General features: G+C 30.8%; 2 protein-coding genes across 3 annotated transcripts; one reads left to right on the forward strand and one right to left on the reverse strand.

Annotated features, from left to right (window-relative positions):
* Positions 1 to 3372: 3372 nt before the first annotated feature.
* Positions 3373 to 6992, forward strand: LOC133680957 (uncharacterized). 2 transcript variants are annotated; one of them, XM_062104022.1, is made up of 4 exons: positions 3373 to 3722; positions 4315 to 4763; positions 5659 to 6143; positions 6553 to 6992. In XM_062104022.1, the coding sequence occupies exons 2-3, from the start codon at positions 4417 to 4419 to the stop codon at positions 6140 to 6142; spliced, it is 831 nt and encodes a 276-aa protein (XP_061960006.1). In that variant the 5' UTR covers positions 3373 to 3722; positions 4315 to 4416; the 3' UTR covers position 6143; positions 6553 to 6992. The 2 variants fall into 2 exon arrangements, with proteins under 2 accessions (XP_061960006.1, XP_061960005.1); XM_062104021.1 differs by having other exon boundaries at positions 3376 to 3718.
* Positions 6993 to 10791: 3799 nt separating this feature from the next.
* LOC133675481 (MOB kinase activator-like 1B) lies at positions 10792 to 16114 on the reverse strand. The gene is made up of 7 exons (XM_062096877.1): positions 15855 to 16114; positions 15358 to 15406; positions 13832 to 13940; positions 13489 to 13582; positions 12564 to 12697; positions 11992 to 12155; positions 10792 to 11093 (listed from the first exon to the last, which is right to left on the reverse strand). The coding sequence occupies exons 1-7, from the start codon at positions 15878 to 15880 to the stop codon at positions 11019 to 11021; spliced, it is 651 nt and encodes a 216-aa protein (XP_061952861.1). The 5' UTR covers positions 15881 to 16114; the 3' UTR covers positions 10792 to 11018.
* Between the last annotated feature and the right edge of the window lie 1137 nt (positions 16115 to 17251).

The raw sequence follows: 17251 nt of genomic DNA on the forward strand, positions 1-17251 counted from the left end.
AGCCAACATTCACATTTAATTTCCACTGCATTTTTTTTTTTAGAAGGTAATTATGATATGGTGAGAAGCTGGAGAATTACAAGAAGGGAGGGAGGAAGAACTAAACTATAGATTTTCCCAAATCTTTTATTTTTTTCTTACACAATTCCTGATCTTAGATGAAAGCAGGGGAAAAGGGGAAAAATTACAAAGAAAGGCAGAGCAACTAACTAATGTCGCTGGGCTAGCAAAAACTGAAGGTGTTGAATAGTCTTATGGATATCTACCACGGCCAGACTATGCAGGTTTGCCATAAAAAAATACACTGACAGCCTAGTAGATGATTTCATGGATTAATGGTATAGTGTTAAATTTAAGAGAATATCTGATCGTGTAAAAGAAATATAGGGGTGGTCATTTTCGGTTCGGTTCGTTTTTTATTAAAAAAAATAATCAAATTGGTTTTTTTTTAAAAAAACTGAAACCGGTTCAAACCAACCAGTTTCGGTTCGGTTATTTTAGAACAAAAACCGGTTTTTTCGGGTTTGGCTTGGTTTTTTTGGTTTTAGGCTTATAAAACTGAAACCGAACCGGTTTTTTTTTTAAATTATAATAGATTTAATCGGTTTTTTTTTACGATTCAGTTTTTTCAATTATTTTATTTTTAAGTTTTATTAATTTAATTGATTTTTTAATTTTTTTTCTCACTCCTAGATAAATATAGAAGAATAACTTCTCATTCTGTTATTTGTTGGGCTCATATTTTTTCAAAAGATTTTTTTAGATCCAATAGAATAAAAGAATGGTCCTACTTTACCAAACCAATTTTGAAAGACTTCCAAATCAAGCTCTGAAGATGTTGTTTGAACAATTTTGTTTTTTTTTTATTGTTTTTGGATTTCTTGTTTAATTTTGAATTTTTTATTTTTTTTTATATTTATAAATTTTGATTTTTAGTACCTAGTAGGGATCAAGGAGTTTTTGTCTCATAGTAAGTTAGAATACATTAGACTATTATTTGAGCAATATTACTAGTAAAAATTGAGGTATGTTTGAGAAAATGGTGCAAATAATGTTTTTTAATTTTTTTTTTTTTATTGAGAATGAAATTTTTTATTATATTTTTAGATCGTTTTGATGTGTTGATATCAAAAATAATTTTTAAAAAATAAAATAATTTTATTTTAATATATTTCTAAACAAAAAATATATTAAACTACCACTACTATTACAATCCCAAACATGCCAATGTTCCAACCAAAATAATATTTTATGTGATTTTTCATTGTCTTGTGCTTTTGCCTTATCAGCAGCTCAACCCATATTTATAGTATATATAGTGAAAAACATAATTCGAAAACACCATCTTATTTTAGTTTTTGTTAATTTTGACATTTTAGTTCATGATTGTCCGTGTGGCAATGTTTTTTCTCATGCATTTGCAGGCGTGGGAGAACAAAACCATTTTCTAAAACTTTTTTATTTTTTGTTTCACGATAAAAGCATTCATTAAATCAGTTTTAATTATTTTTTTAACAATTTTAGCATACACACATTTTAAAAATAAATTCTTTTAAATATTAGTTTCATAATTTAAACTAAAAAAAAAAGACTTTCTTATCCGTTTTAAGATTTCACTACTTCAAGTTGTTTAAATTCGCATTTATGGAAAATTTCTTGGTATGTTGGGCACATTAACAGACTTTCTGCAGTCATCTGTGGTCCATCTCAGTAATTACCGGTAATAAATTTTAATTAATATGGAAAAGGTATGCCTACAGTTATTTCTCCTGTATCACCCACTGGTTTAGCTAATACTAGTTATTTAACCTGTATTTTATTGCAGATTGGATAAAAATTTTTTATAAAATAAAAACATGTAAGCTTTTTAAATGTATTTTTTTATAAAAAAAATTTAATTTTAAATTAAATAAATTAAGAACTATATATACCAATAAATATAAAAAAATATTAACACATTTACTCGCCTAGCTGCAAGTCAAATATTTTTTTTTTCTAATGCAAAATAATTAATGTATAAGTGTTATTAACATGTATTTGATATCGAGTAAAAAATATAATCATGAATCAAAAAATCGATACATACATATAATAAAATATAGTAAAGATCATATTCGTTAATAAAAATATGTAACATTTCAAGTTAATTTTTAACCTAGTAAAAAAATAAAACAATATTATCATTACTATAATGAAATATTATTTTCTTAGTCTTTGTATAATGAATTATTTTTTTAAAAAAAGATGTAAAGAAAAAAAACACAAATCACAAAAGAATGAAGATAAAAAAAAATGGTATAAAGTGATAAATAATCGAAGTGTAAATAATAATAAAAAATTTTTTTATTAAAAAACATGTAAAGGAAAAACAAAAAAAAAATATGAAAAAAATAAAGATAAGAAAATAAATTAAGAGTAAAATGATAAAAATAAGAAGTATAAAAAAATATAAAAAAATGAATTGTTATCTAAAAAGAAAAAAATTAAAAATTTGACACTGCTACAGTACCGTTACAATAACAAAATTGAAGAAAATTACAATTTTGTCTTTTCTACTGTGAAAATAGAATATTTTTAGTGCATGTATAATTTTTATTTTAAAAAATGGACTAAAAACTTTAAGTACACTAGCGCTATGCCACGTGACGTGACGTGGCCTAGACCTCAGTTGATAGAAATTAAAAGTGTGAAGGTTGACTTTTAGCTTTACCACATAAGGTGGGGAATGAGAATGAGCTGTAGAGGCAAGTGAACTGTCGGGCAACATTTTTTTAAATAAAAATTTTGAATTCTTTTTTTAAATAAACTTTTTTATATATTTTTTCAATGATTTTTAAGTGTGGTTAAAAATAATTTTAAAAAAATAAAAAAATTATTTTAATATATTTTTAAATAAAAAACATTTTAAAACACTACTATTATTACAATCTAAAACACACCATCAAGAATAATACGTGAAGTGAGCAATTCTTACTTTAAAGATCAAGTCAGCGATGAATGAGTAATTAAAAAACTAATTTAAAATAAAAAAACAAAAAAATAGGTCAGTGAGTCATATGCTATTCATTATATTTATTAAACTTGTCTGGGAGTTAACCCAATCAAAAAGTTAAGTTCCAGTTCAACCTAAAAAAATTAAAAAATATATATATTTAAAGTTTTAATATATATATTTATATAAACCTGGTCTTCTCTAGATTATACTAGTCACTTGAGTTTTGAATTAACCGGTCAAGTTATCCAAGTTTAGTTTGTTATATTATAAGCCTAGATTTTTTTTATTTAAAATCCGGTCAAGATCTCGAATACTCGGCTCCGAGCTCCACCGGGGATGGTCATATTTGACAACCATGCTATACAGTGCTGTGCAGGGGTCACGTGTACATATAATAGACTAGCATCCAGTCAAAAGCAGCATCATAGAGGGACAAATTTGATAGGCGGACATAGGTAGATAGTGATAACAAGTTGACGATCCATTTCAAATGATTCCTGCATTATTTCCATCTCTTTTTGCTGGCTTTCCCAATTTCCTTTTCAGATCGCCCTCGGCCACCAGGGCCACCACCACCACCTCTCTCTCTCGCCCTAAATAACAATAGTATCTGCTTGGAGAAGGGAGCTCAAGCAAGCACTAACTTTTTTTGGATCCTAATTATGCTCTTCTCAACAACAGAACTATAGCTTATGTTCTCGAAATCAATCATACCATCATCATGTAAGTACGTAAAAATTATATTATCCAATATACCACTGCACTTTTATAGTTCATGTACCAACGTGGTAACAAACAATTCAGTACATATTCTTTTTACTCTCTCTCTATCTCTCTCTCTCTTTCATTTTTCTGTTTTCATGTTTAGGGGAAATGCTAGATTTTGATATGGACTTTTTGCCAGAGGAAAGAAAGACGATTTTGCCTTCTGTTTTAATTTTGACTTTTAAAGCGGGATTGATTTTACCTAAAGTCTGATTGTTTCCTGAGAAAATTTCTTTCCTGAGTTATTGACAGGCTTTGCAATAATTTTTGTTAAGACTCGCATCGACAGATCTGCAATGAGCTGCCGTTTCTGTTTTCTCTTTGTTTATTTTGTCGAAAAAAGAAAATTATTTTGCTTGATTTTCTCGTCAACAAAACAGAGCAGACACGGAAACCCATTTTTATTTATCTACCGTGAAGAAGCTTCCTTTGCTTTGAAAAAGTCTTCTACGATGAAAATACTGTCATAGAAATAAACTGGGAAAAAGCCTGCTTTATTCCAAAAATACTCGAAAGTCTAAAACTCTTCTTTCTTTTCCCTCATTTTGAATCAGAACCCATTTGTTGAATCAAGAAGACAAACAAGTGGCAAAGGATTTCAGTGTAGTAGTTGAATAAGGAGAGTGGAGTGGGAGTCGCATTAGTACACAAAAAGGATGGGTTCTTTCAAGGGTCATGCTTTACCAGGAACGTTGTTTTTATTGGTTGGTGTGTGGCATATATGGAGCTCTTTGGTTAGATATTTATCGAATCCAAAGTCATTTAGAGTCAGGGTTTGGAACCCTGTGCCTGGTTTTGATGGGAAGCTGAAGTACTTAGAGCTGTATCTGGTGGCGGGCGGTGCCTTTATTGATATGTGTATTGAGCTTTTGTACTCTACACACCTCAAGTTTTTTGTCAATGGAGTCTTGAATCCTCATCATATGAATGATTTTGAGCACGGCGGAATGCTTCTCATGTTCTTTATTTTTGGGGCTGTCGGTTTGCTATCAGAGAAAACAAGGTTGGTCATTTATAATTTCAGTGTTTGTGGATTGTTTTTTACTTTATTAAAAAAATATTAATATTTGATATTAATAGCTATCAGTTTAATCTAGGTAAAAGAGATTTAAAATTTTCATATCTGGGATTGGTTGGTTTCATTCAATTGAATCCGAGGCAGAATAGCATAGGACTTCAATTTTTATTTTCTATGCATAAGAAAATGGTGTTGCATTAGGCCAAATCATATGATTGCTGTGCCTGTACCATAATTAACATTTAACTTCGTCATCCTCGTTCTGCATGCCCTAGACCATAGTGTTCTTGTGAGTCTGGTCTATACTCTGCAGCCATCGTGATCATTCATGTTGACTTGTCGTGAAGTTTGGACAGTCTGAACTTTAAAACGGTACATCCTGCTGGAGGCAAAACGAGGTCTAGATAAGAGCTTATTTGCACGAAGCAACTACTTTGTGAAAGCTAAATGTGTGGTTAGCAATAGTTCGATTACATACCCGTGAAGAGTTAAAGTGGATAATAAAGATGCTTTTGAATTATTTAGCAATCATAAGCTCACAAGAACTTTAAACTTTATGAATTTCTCATGATGTTTGTTATAACTTTCACGGTTTTGTTCATAGGATCATGAACACAGAAATACATTTCCTTGGTAGGTTGCAGTTACGGATAATGCAATAATGGCAAAAACATGTGCTTAACATTTTCTACACGGTTAACTTAGGTACATGGAAGACCACTTACAACCATACATAAGAGAGATTAGTTCTGAATGCATAGTTGCACACTGACATACACACCAGAAATTTAATTTCTGTTATAGTTCTCAAAGAGGAAAAAAATAATGTTCAGTAGACTTCTCTGAAGGAGCTTTCTTGCTGATTTAACTGTTTGCTCAGATTTCTACCCTTGCCAGAAGGAGTCCTCTGTTTGGTTGCTGCAGCAGCATTTTCTGCAGAGTATCTATTGTTTTACTTTCACTCAACAACCCATAAAGGTCTTGAAGGGCACTACCATCTCCTCCTTGTCCTCCTGATTGGCCTCTGTGTTTTATCCATTGTCACGGGGGCTCTTCTCCCAACCAACTTCCCGGTTGATTTATCTAGTGGCATTGCAATGACTCTGCAAGGCCTCTGGTTTTACCAGACTGCCTTCTGTCTCTATGGTCCCATGATGCCGGATGGATGTCAGCTTAAGGGCAATCAGATTATGTGTCGATCCTCGGAAAGTCAGATTCGAGGCGAGCTGCTTGCAACCTTTCAGCTCTTTTCCATGGTCTTTGGTGTCCTAGTTGCAGTTGCAGCAGCATATGGTTTCGCAGCTTCAAGATATGGGCATTCTGATCTTAATAGCTCGCGTGTGGTTCAAGATGGATTAGACTGAGGTAAAAATATGGGCTTCAATCTCACCCCATTTCCAGTTCCTTTTATTTATCTGCTATAGTTGTACTGCTAGTCATTGTTTTATCTGCTTCACGAGTAATGTGGATCTCCAGTGAAATGAAAGCATCCTATTCCGCTCTTATAATTTGAAGGAACATTTTCTTTCTAATTTGCCTGTACCCTTGGAGGTGCATATCTGTCATTCAGAATCCCATCAATGGAAACTAAGCTTTTTTTTTTTTTAAAAAAAAAAAGAAGTCTTCTTTAATGCAATGTCAAAATGCTACACAATGCAGCCTGGACAGGCTTTGGAAACAGATTCTCTTTGGATAAAAGGTTCCGGTGTTTAATGAGATAACAAAATGTACGCATCTTTCATTGATTAAAGGGATCAATTTTGTGGCTTTACAGGTTTCTAGCATGAGTGCTACCGGAGGTTAGTATGGTTGGAGGGTCTCTAAAAAGTACATGGCACCTTTTGAAGCTTTGGTCTTGGATTAGAAGGAAGCATCGCGAGCTCTAGTCTGCAAGCTCTGTACGTGACTTCGCATTTGGTGCATCAAAATCAGTGGTTAGAAAGGCAAAAAACAAATAGATTGAAACGGGGAGCATGGTGGTTCCAAGGAGGCACAACAACGACCCATCAACTTGATTTTTTTATTTTTTTTTTACAGTTTTGCCTTCCCTGCACCTTCTTCAGTTCATGCATCATTTGATTTTGAAAATTCAAGAATAACCTTGTGCAAATAAGTGCAATGTATTTGTCTCCTCCCTTCCCCTTTGCAGGGGAGAGTGGAGGGGGTTGAAAATTAACTGGAAAGACAGGTTTCATCCAAGAGAAGGGTTCAACATGATGCATGGGTATCGCAATGGCATTTTTCTAGAAACTAAAGGGTTTTATATATATATATATATGTATATATATATAAAGCCAGATCATACTAATAAGGAACGCCAAATTGGAGATAAGATATTCTAGAAATTAAAGTTATGTTTCTTATGATTTTCGTAAGTTGTGTTTTTATCTTTTGATTCAAGGAAAAGTTATTAATAAGTATGGTTAGAATTAATTTAAAGTGGATAAAGTCATGTCAAAATGACTCTAATTTATAGAATTTGTTCTTAACATCAAAATCAAAAACATTTAGAACTCGTTTACGAAACACCAACGACACAAATTTTCCTTACTAATCCAACAAATGGGAAATTTTGTTTTAGGTATTAGCCTCCCTCTAACTTGAAAAGTTAAACTTTTAGCACCAAAAAAATATATTTTCAACTATTCCTCAAAGTACCCGATAAACACTCCAGAGACAGAGACCTCAAGGAACTCATTTCTAAACTTTGATAAAAAATAATTGGTCAAAAACAAAAAACAAAAAACTTGAATCCAAAAAACTTTTGAGTCTTGGTCTTTTTTTTTTCAACAAGATAAAAGATAAAAAAAAATATCAGTGATATCAAAATTAATAATCATCTAGTTATTTTATCCTTTTCCTCTTATTTTCAGGTGGCTTTCTCTTCCCTTTCAAACTCAAGAGTTGAAAAATAAATAAAATGAATTTTTAAATTAAAATAAAATTTTTAAAAACTAAAAAAATCAAAAAAGAAATAAATGAGAAATAGAAGAATTAAAAAGTGCCTTTTCACTTGAATATGAGATTGGCCACACTATTTTCTAGCTTCATCCCTTTTTCTTTTAATTATATATTTTTACTATAAATTTAAACTTCGTGTCATTAAATTTGCACATTACCAGAAAAATAACAAATAACAATAAAAATATAGATATAAAATATTCCATCAATACTTTTTAACATAAATAAAAATGAAATTTTTTCGTTGATAATTACCAATAAATATTATCGGCGGAATTTGTTCTGCTACTAATTGTTAATTTAAATTTCAATGGAATAGAGAAAATAATAAAAATTATGTCAGTAACAAAATATTGAATTATGCCAATGTTTTAAAGAAGATAGGAGCTTGTTATGATTATATTAACAATTTTTTTTATGAATAATTATGTATTAGCCTAATGGACATCATTTTTAAAATAATTTGTTCATTAATATTGAATGAGAATAAAATATATATTATTTCTTATTATAAATTTCTTTATATAATTTTCTCATATTTATTTTTCTCATATAGGTGTGTAAAAATAATCTAATAATGATTTACTTTTCTCGTGTGTAAAAATTATCTAATAATGATTTTTTTAATTGAAACTTCCTTTCATGATCATAATAAGTATTTACTTGAAAAAAAATACATCTCATAAAAAACATGTTTCCATCAAAACCAAAAAGAAATACATGAATAAGAAATTAAGTTTTTGACTAAAAATATACATTTTTCCTTCTAATATTTTGCAAATATTTTTTTGTAGTTAAACCATTATAATTTTTGCAAATAATTTTTTGTAGTTGCCATTAATTTTTATTCAATAAACCATGTTGCTAATAAAAAAAACATATTGTAAAAAAAATCAAGAATAAGAAAAGCTAATTTTGACAAAAATATATATTTCCTCCATTATTTTATTTGTTGTCTTGCCTATGACAATATATGTGTGTGTGTGTTATATAATTAAATAAAAAATAGATTTCAGAAAAATATCTCAAGCGTGAGAAATATCAATAATTATATTACAATTATAAATAAACTAAGAGATTTGGTTTTCTTATTGTTCATCTACTATGACTTCTCTCTCATTTTACTTTTCACATTAATATTCATAGACAATTTTCTAGGTCCCTAAATTCCTGAGCTTTTTTCATTTTAATTATTGAATTTCATTTATTTTCAATTACATCCTTATAAGCTATGTTGACATAGTTCTATTGTGTTATTATATGTTTTGATTTGCACGGTCTCACATGCTTGATATGTCGTTAAATATACTCCAATGTTGGGTTAAAGATCAATTTTACTAAATTAAATTTCGTTCTTAAAACTAAAAGTGAAAGATCAAAATTGATATTTCAGAAAAATAAAACCTTTTCACGTGTTGGCATAGAAAAGTTCATTTTGGTCCATCCAATTTTATTTTTTTCATATTTGATCTTTTTTGTTTAGGATTTTTATAGTTTGATTCTTAAGTTCATTTTTTTATATCACTCCTTGAATATATGGAGAAGAAAGAAAAAATTATCAGAGAAAAAAGGAGATAGAACTATCAATGACTACATTTCAACTATCAATAACTACCATTTTGGTGTTTTTAAATTTGTTTTTAAAATGAAATTTAATAAAAATGGTTTTTATTTTCAACTATGCATGACAAAGTGATCAGGACTCAAATAAATTTTAAAATTTTATTTGATTTTAAGTTTTTTTATTTAATTAAAATGTGTTTTAGTGTTAGGAATAGAGTTCTTAGAGGTTCATACGATGATTTGTCCATGTTTCTGGAAAAAAAGAAGTTAAAATTTAGATTTTTTAGATACAAACACTTGAATCTTGATTTTTCAATTATGAAAGTCACCTTTAGTGATTGAAAAATATTGATAATGGATAGTATTGTCCATGCTATTTAAAAAAAATATAGGGATGAATAATATGTTATCTATTTTTTTTATATAAAAAAAAAACTAGGTTTATAAATTTAGTTTTCCAAATCTAAACACGCCTAGGCTTTATAATATTAGATCGAGAGCGCATGCCAATCTCTCTAATCGACGCATGCCTAGCCAAAAGAAAATTTTACCCTATTTTGTTTTTGTACATTTTATAACAAGATTGAATTTTAATAAATTTATTTAAATAATTATTTAATTGTGTCATAATTTTAAAATAATAAGTTAGCTTTTTATAATAATATTAACAATTACTTTCTTAATAATTATATATGAATCAAATGTGTTTATTAAAAAAAAGAGAACTCAAAATCATTTAATACAAATAAAATATCTATTTTATTATTGTAAGTTTTTTTTCTAGATTTTATATTTTTTATATATATTTAATGTATAAGTTATCTTCTAAGATTATGATAATTTTTAATTTAAAAAGAAGTATTTTTATAAATAAAAAACACTGGAATAAAACAAAGAAAAACAGTTTTCTTTAAACATATTTATTTTTATTACATTTTTTTCTAATTTATATTTTAATTGCTTTATTTCTTATTTAATAAACCACGTTGCTAATGTTTTGTTTTTTCTTAAAAAAATATGAACAAGAGGAGAGAATTTTAACTGAAAAATAGATTTATTCCTTAAAATTTAAATTGTTATTTTTTTTACGGATATCTATTTTTATTGTTACTCAATTGAATAAAAAATCGAAACATTACATTTAATTCCCTCCATAATATTCAATAATAATTAACAACTATTACTGTGAATTATGTTCAGTTCTCAAATTAAAAATTAAAAACTTTCATGATAGCAAAAGAAAGATCCAAAACAGAATTTATGACAGCTCTGCAGGTCGACTTTTAAAGCCGACAAGAGCATCCCATGCCATAAAGTAACCTTGAAACAAATCAGAAATTTAGTAACTGCTGTTTGCAGCTCTCCTGAATTTAAAAGGTGCCGATTGCCGGCAATAGAAGCTCCAACCAGTAATGCCTTTGTGGCTGGACATCCACCTCATGACAAGATGGGGCCTATACAATTTTTACCAGTCCCCTTCAGACAAAGGTTCTTTAAACAGTTTTCATATTGTACCAAAAAAGAGAACAGTTTTTCATGATACAGCCAAGAAGAGTTACTATGGAAACACTTGAAATATATAAGCATGTGGCACATGCAATGCACAATACTTGATTATTCAAAGCAGCAGCAAGGAGACTGTTACATCAATTTCTGATTAGCAGTACTTATTTGGTTTTACCATGCATCCTTGTGATAAAATCTAACACACCCCTTTTAGTACGGAACGATAATGGATTCTATAAGCTCTTGAAGGGGAGCAAGCTCCTTCTTGTCTATTAGCCCAAATTCCTGCACAAAAACAGTATAATGTAATATAAGAACAACTGCCTGACAACAAAGTTCTGCATGAAACTGGATTGCAGCTTTTTTTAAGAACAAATAGAACGGCAACTTGACAGACACAGTGATGCAGACAAAACAAGTAGAATTATTGTATTTTGCAGTGATTGTCAAAGATAGGGATATTTCTATGATTTCCAGATATGTTGGAAATTGTCTAGGTCCAGGTTTTTATTTCATGTTTCAGTGTTTTATTTGTCCTTAATCAAGTAGGTTTAATGCAGGAAAAGTAATATTTTTATTTTTTATAAAAGAGTCTGTATCCTTGTTGTTTAGGATCTAACTACCTAAAGCTTTAGGAATATGTTTAGTCTATAAATTACCTCCATTTACGATGCTTTATTTTGGAGAATCGGGTGTTTGAATAGATTCTCCAGCATTTATGCTTTAAAGGCTGTGCTTAGATGTGACTCCTCAGAACCCTATGTGTGATGCGTAAATTTTTCTTCCTCCATGTGTTATTCCTAGAAAACCTACTAGTAACTTTCATCCTCAAATCAAATTCCAAACCGTAAATCCCTTTTTTTTTACTTTAAAATCTTAACCCTTACAACCCCCAATTTCCATGCTCTGATCCTCCATAGAACCTAGTAGGGCAGACGTCTCAAATTTTTGCTGCATCACTAAGGAAGAGCATGAGGGGAAAAAACAGTACCAAGCAAACAGTAAATAACATTTTTTCAGGAAAGGAAATAAAGAATAAGATTTTTTTTAATAAAGAGGTTTAGAATATGTGCTGCATGGAAAAAATAATATCACATCAAGTTAATTGAGCTTGAAAAAAAAAATTCCCTCTTGATTAACAGAGCAATATAAAATTATTTGAAATATGCAGCAAGGAACTCACATGGGTAAATAGGATGAAATGCTTGAAGCACGTGTTCAGATGGGCTTCCTCTTTGAGGCTCACAATTTTCTGAAAATGAGAGTGATAAATATGGGCATATACACGGAATAGTCGTTTGAAGATCGTCTTAACAACCTCCTTGAAGTTGGGAGGAAATGGTGCACCTGCAAAATTGAAATTACGAGATGTGCTCTTTTTTATGACAGCAGGGAATTAATTAAAACATGCAGACTTCTACAGTTTACGATCATCCATGGCCCAAAAACACCATAAAATTATTAATATAGTAGTTGTAGACTTTCAATTACAGAGGCGATGGTGATGATGACATATCTGTAATGGTAATTAAACCAGCATCCCCAAAATCATTACCCTTGCTTACAATATCATGCATGAAAAACTCCAACCATTCTTATATTTATTATTAGCAAAGATTTGAACCCAATCCCCAACACAACCACAGCCTAACAATTTGTCACTGACCTGAATGTGTCCTAGGGCCAAACAAGTCAACTACGTTACCTTCATTTCGCAATAGTTTGGAAAAAAGTACAAGTCTAATGATTAATTACCAAGTCTTTGAGGAAATATGGATTCATCGTCAAGCTGAGCTTCAATCCAGTCCATTAAATATTCAACATATTTTGGAGCAGAAACCTCAATAGGTTTCTTGATCTGTACCCCATCAGCCCATCTATACTCATACCTGTAAAATTTCATATGCATCAAATCACATTTGAAATACAAACACATAAGGCTAAAACTGTTTGAATACACTTGGAATTAGCTTAATATGGATAGAAGCCAAATCCATAATAATCAGCTTGGTCAATTATCCTTTGTAAGCAATCTGGAAAAAGGTTGAAGAGAACTCTCGCCTTTCATTTCAATAAAGAAAAGTCAATGGTTTAATGTGCTATTTGCACATTCATTTGATTTATGGGAGCCCAAGTTGTAAAATTTAATATGCACTGGTGATCTCAAAACTTACAACTTAATCCATTGAAGATGAATAGTTTGACAATACATGAGTAGAATCCATGTGGAAGACTAGGTGATGTGGGAGCACTGGTGATAGAAAACATCAGGACTATTAATTCAAGAAATTTAAATATCTAATTATTTTAGATATTTTGAATAAATATCCTTTTTTGGCAATATTCAAAATTAACTATCACACTATTTTTGAATGAACTGCACAGTGACTGTGAATGGAAAATCACTTGCCTGGTTTTTCAAAATGTTGAAAATACCATATTTCCTAAAGTGCTAAAACAGAGGGGGTTTGGGTGTCATATAATTCTGGCCGTGTGAAACATGAGCCTTTTATGGTAACTTCCTAGGTTGTTAGTCTTAAATTTATTTGCTGCCTGACAGAAAAGGAATTCCAGCCACCAGAAATGACACAGAATTCTTCCCAAATACCCATCCAAGATGATATTTTGGAACATCAATACACATAAGCAAAACTAACAAGGAAGTACAAAAAATCCATACTTGGGGCCTGCACTCATAGTAGAACAGTTCTCAGGAGTACAGAACTCTGTGAGGGTACCAAAGAGAAGATTCACTTGGTTGAAGAAATCCACAGCTGAAATCAGAAAGCCAAAAACTTTTCAGATTTGAATTTACATAGAAGCTTGCACTAAATTAGCTCTCTAAAGAAAGAATAATACAACAGTTCAACTCAATATTGCAGTGCTTCAAGTACCACACAATTTCATTATCCACACTATAATAACTGATTGATGATGGTAAAAAGAAGGTGCCAGAACTTGTTATTCTAAGATCACAAACAGGCAGAGAGAGAGAGAGAGAGAGAGAGAGAGAGTGCAATTACTGTTGACAGCAAGCCATTCATTCAAATCCTCTCCAGGAGGAAGTCTTACTGCTTCCCTCAGGTTTCCACTGCCCAAGGTCGCATCAATGTGCTTTCTAAGTTGCGCACCCTGCATCATGACAAGTTGGAGATTCAACAAGAATATTGCCACTGAGGAGTCTGTTTATCCAAGGCCTAATATTATAAATAAGTGATAGAGGCTCAGGCCAGACCTAACTGCGCTGTATATTAATCATTTCAATGCTTAAATTGGTATGTGGTCTTGCCATTTTTTTGAGCAACTGGATATAGATGATATTAAACGAATGTGTTTCGATGTCTGGGATGCTCTTGCTATTATGTTAGCTTTCTAAGGAAAGTTTGGTGCGGACATTAACTTTCCAGTCTAAGATTGGTTTTGCTAATCATATACAGAAAATGCATCGTCATGTCCCAAAATACCTTCCATAAAACTTCTATTGCTGTCTTTGTTATTAATGAATACCACGTGTTGAGACATACACAAATAAATTTCCCTATATGCATGTCTATGAATCACTTTACATTCTCAATTTATTTCCTTTCTAAAGTTTCCCAGCCCCTGGAACAACCTAAATCACTAATTCATTGTAATCCTACTCATTCATATCAATTATTTTAGTACCAAGTAACAATTGCTTAAGTTATATAATTCCTAGTTTTACTCTAAAATCATAATTATTTGGTAAAACAAAAACTATCTCCTACACTTACTATTTTGCACGTTTTAGAATTGTAGTATGCTCTTATGTCTCAAATCTCTTTGAAATTGTTAATTTTCTTAAAGTTCTAGATTTCTCATTGATGACAGAAAGGAAACGTTCATCGACCAGAATACACTCTTCAAAAATTCATGTGCCTGTATTATATGCTATGTCTATTCTAGTCATGATATAGTTCATTTATTTAAGTATAAGATAGTGTTCCTTCGCTGTTGCTCTCCCATTCCTTCTTTAGCTCTTGTGAACTCCTCTCAACTGATTTAGAGGTCTCATACCTTTCAAGTTTCAACTCTTTGTCTTCTACTGTATATGCAGATAACATAACTCGGACCCATTGTTCTTTCTAAATCATATTTTGCATATAATATAATTTCTGTGCATCTTTACCACTCAATTATTCTTGAATTTTCATATTTGTTTTAAAAGGCCTAGATCTAGTAAAGACAGCGTGGAATGCCAAAACAAATAAAATCTAATAAGTGTCCCCATGTCATAAACGTTTAACAAGATATTCATCATATTCTGATGGGGAAGTATCAAATTCTAAACAACAATTTTTCCCCGCTGTCAAATGATCAGAAAGTAGAAGTTGAAAAAGACTACGCATCTCAAGAGACCGAACGGTGAAAATATCCTAGGAGCCAAATGTTCCCTCAACATCCGGTCGTCAAAGACATCTAAAGGCCATAGAGATTCAACATACCCTGGTATGAGGTCATACATTCATCACATTCAAAGACCATATTGAATATAAGCTGAATTATAAATCAAATGAAGAAAGGCAACCTTACTCCCTGATGGTGCACTCTTCTTTGGGCGGAATGTCCTTTGATTTCTGTTTTCAGGCAGCTTATTAGACAGATTAACCAGTAGAAAACGTAACAACGAAATTCCTATGGAATAAACAACAGCTTTAAATCCACGCAAAGAAACACTTTTTTTCACATAATTGGCATGTATATCAATCAATTAACAGCTAAAATCTGTCAATTAAAAAAGATCCATCCTTTTTTCACATTTCAATGTACACTCCATGCAGCAAGGGACCCAAAAAAACACATTCTTGTATTGATAGCTGCACATGAAACTAACTTGCAAGCTATCAAGGTTGATGCTTGAAGAGTAAACGAGTGCTAAGGGTGCAAAAAAATGGTGTCTTGATAACTAAAGTTAGGTCAACACAGGAAGAGAAGAACACGGCAGATCTAATTAATTAAAAGCGATCAAGAAATAAGAGGAACTAGTTAAAATGAACCCACCAAAGTAAAAAGGTTTTCACTTACCTGCCCAAACCAAAGAGACTGCTCATGGCTAGAGAGAGAGAGATTGCTTTTCTTTCTTCAGGGGTGTTTGGGCAATCAACGAAGAAGTAAACTACGGTTCTCTTTTGTTTTATAGCTTTTTGGGTTGGGGTTTCTTCTCAATTATTAATTATCATGGTGCGATGGAGTAATTGGGAGGTGAGAGATGATGGCATAGAAGAGAGGAAATACGAAGGAAAAAGAACTTGTACCTTACCTCCTTTCTGTAGATGTATGGTACCTTTCATTTATGTGTATGGGAATGGAAAGTTCTATTAAAGTTTTTCCGAGATTTTAATATGCTTTTTATCCATTCTCTTGTGTTTTTCATTGCTAATGATGATTATTGTTGTTATCACTGCCTCTCTCATTTGGGTTTGGAAATGGTGGGGTGGATTGATGATGAGTGGGGAAATCATTCTCGTTTGCCATCATCAACTCTAGCAGGATTTTTTTTTATTATATGAATAAAATCGAGTTAAATAAAATATATCCCAGAGAGAGTTTATACTTTATTTTGTTTTTTATACCATGATGAATAAGTTTGAGCTTTATATATTTTAGATGATTTCCCTATAATTCTAATAACCGAAAATCAACTAAAGAAAACATAATATTGAATCTCATTATTAGAAACGACAAATAAAGAAGGTGATGGTGTTTTAAAATCCAATATGCTAAAGAAAAAGGGTTTTTTAAGTGTTTGAATAAAAAGTAATCACATGTTTACGTTAATGTTTTCTTGACCAGAGTTCAAGAAGTTGATGATTGATGATAGAAGATCCAATACCTGCAAAATAGTTTTTTTATGGAATTTAGAGATCATTCGATGATAATGTCAGTGATTTTTAATTAAAAAAATACAATAAATAAGAGAATAAACTTTAAATTATTGAAAATAAGAATGTTTATTATTAGTTATGCATGATAAATGCTTAATAAAATAAGAGTATGAATATAAAATAAAAAAAAGTGTGAACCATTTACCTGATTAATTTAAAAAGTATATATAGTCTCTAAACTTCGTTATATTGCTTGAATAAAAGGGTTGGATCTTTATTTTATCCTAGTAACATTAATGAGAGATAAATATCTCTTACACAACATCAATGAGGGATAGATATCTCTTATAGAAAATTAATATTGATGGAAATGTTGTTAGTCATTTGGAGACTTTTATACACCTAGGGATATAGAGAGACAATCATTATTTTATGTTAAACGACATGAGAATAAACAAACAAATCCATATGACCTAACATGGGGTCTAAAAAAATTATCAACTTCATATGTATTTAGAGGGTGTTTAGCTTGGAGGTGTAGTGACTTTTTTGGTGAGACCCACATAAAAAAGCATGTAATTTTTTATTTTCGTGAGG

This window comes from Populus nigra, chromosome 1 (assembly GCF_951802175.1).
Source record: "Populus nigra chromosome 1, ddPopNigr1.1, whole genome shotgun sequence".
NCBI classification, from domain to species: Eukaryota; Viridiplantae; Streptophyta; class Magnoliopsida; order Malpighiales; family Salicaceae; genus Populus; species Populus nigra.

What these genes read in the sequence shown, in the direction of transcription:
- LOC133680957 (XM_062104022.1), top strand. Translation starts at nt 4,417, where the DNA reads ATGGGTTCTTTCAAGGGTCATGCTTTACCAGGAACGTTGTTTTTATTG. An exon ending in TTGCTATCAGAGAAAACAAG is followed by an intron (nt 4,764 to 5,658) that starts GTTGGTCATTTA and finishes CTGTTTGCTCAG; the next exon opens with ATTTCTACCCTTGCCAGAAG.
- LOC133675481 (XM_062096877.1), bottom strand. Translation starts at nt 15,880, where the DNA reads ATGAGCAGTCTCTTTGGTTTGGGCAG. An exon ending in TGAATGGCTTGCTGTCAACA is followed by an intron (nt 13,583 to 13,831) that starts GTAATTGCACTC and finishes TTCTGATTTCAG; the next exon opens with CTGTGGATTTCTTCAACCAA. An exon ending in CATATTTCCTCAAAGACTTG is followed by an intron (nt 12,156 to 12,563) that starts GTAATTAATCAT and finishes TCAATTTTGCAG; the next exon opens with GTGCACCATTTCCTCCCAAC.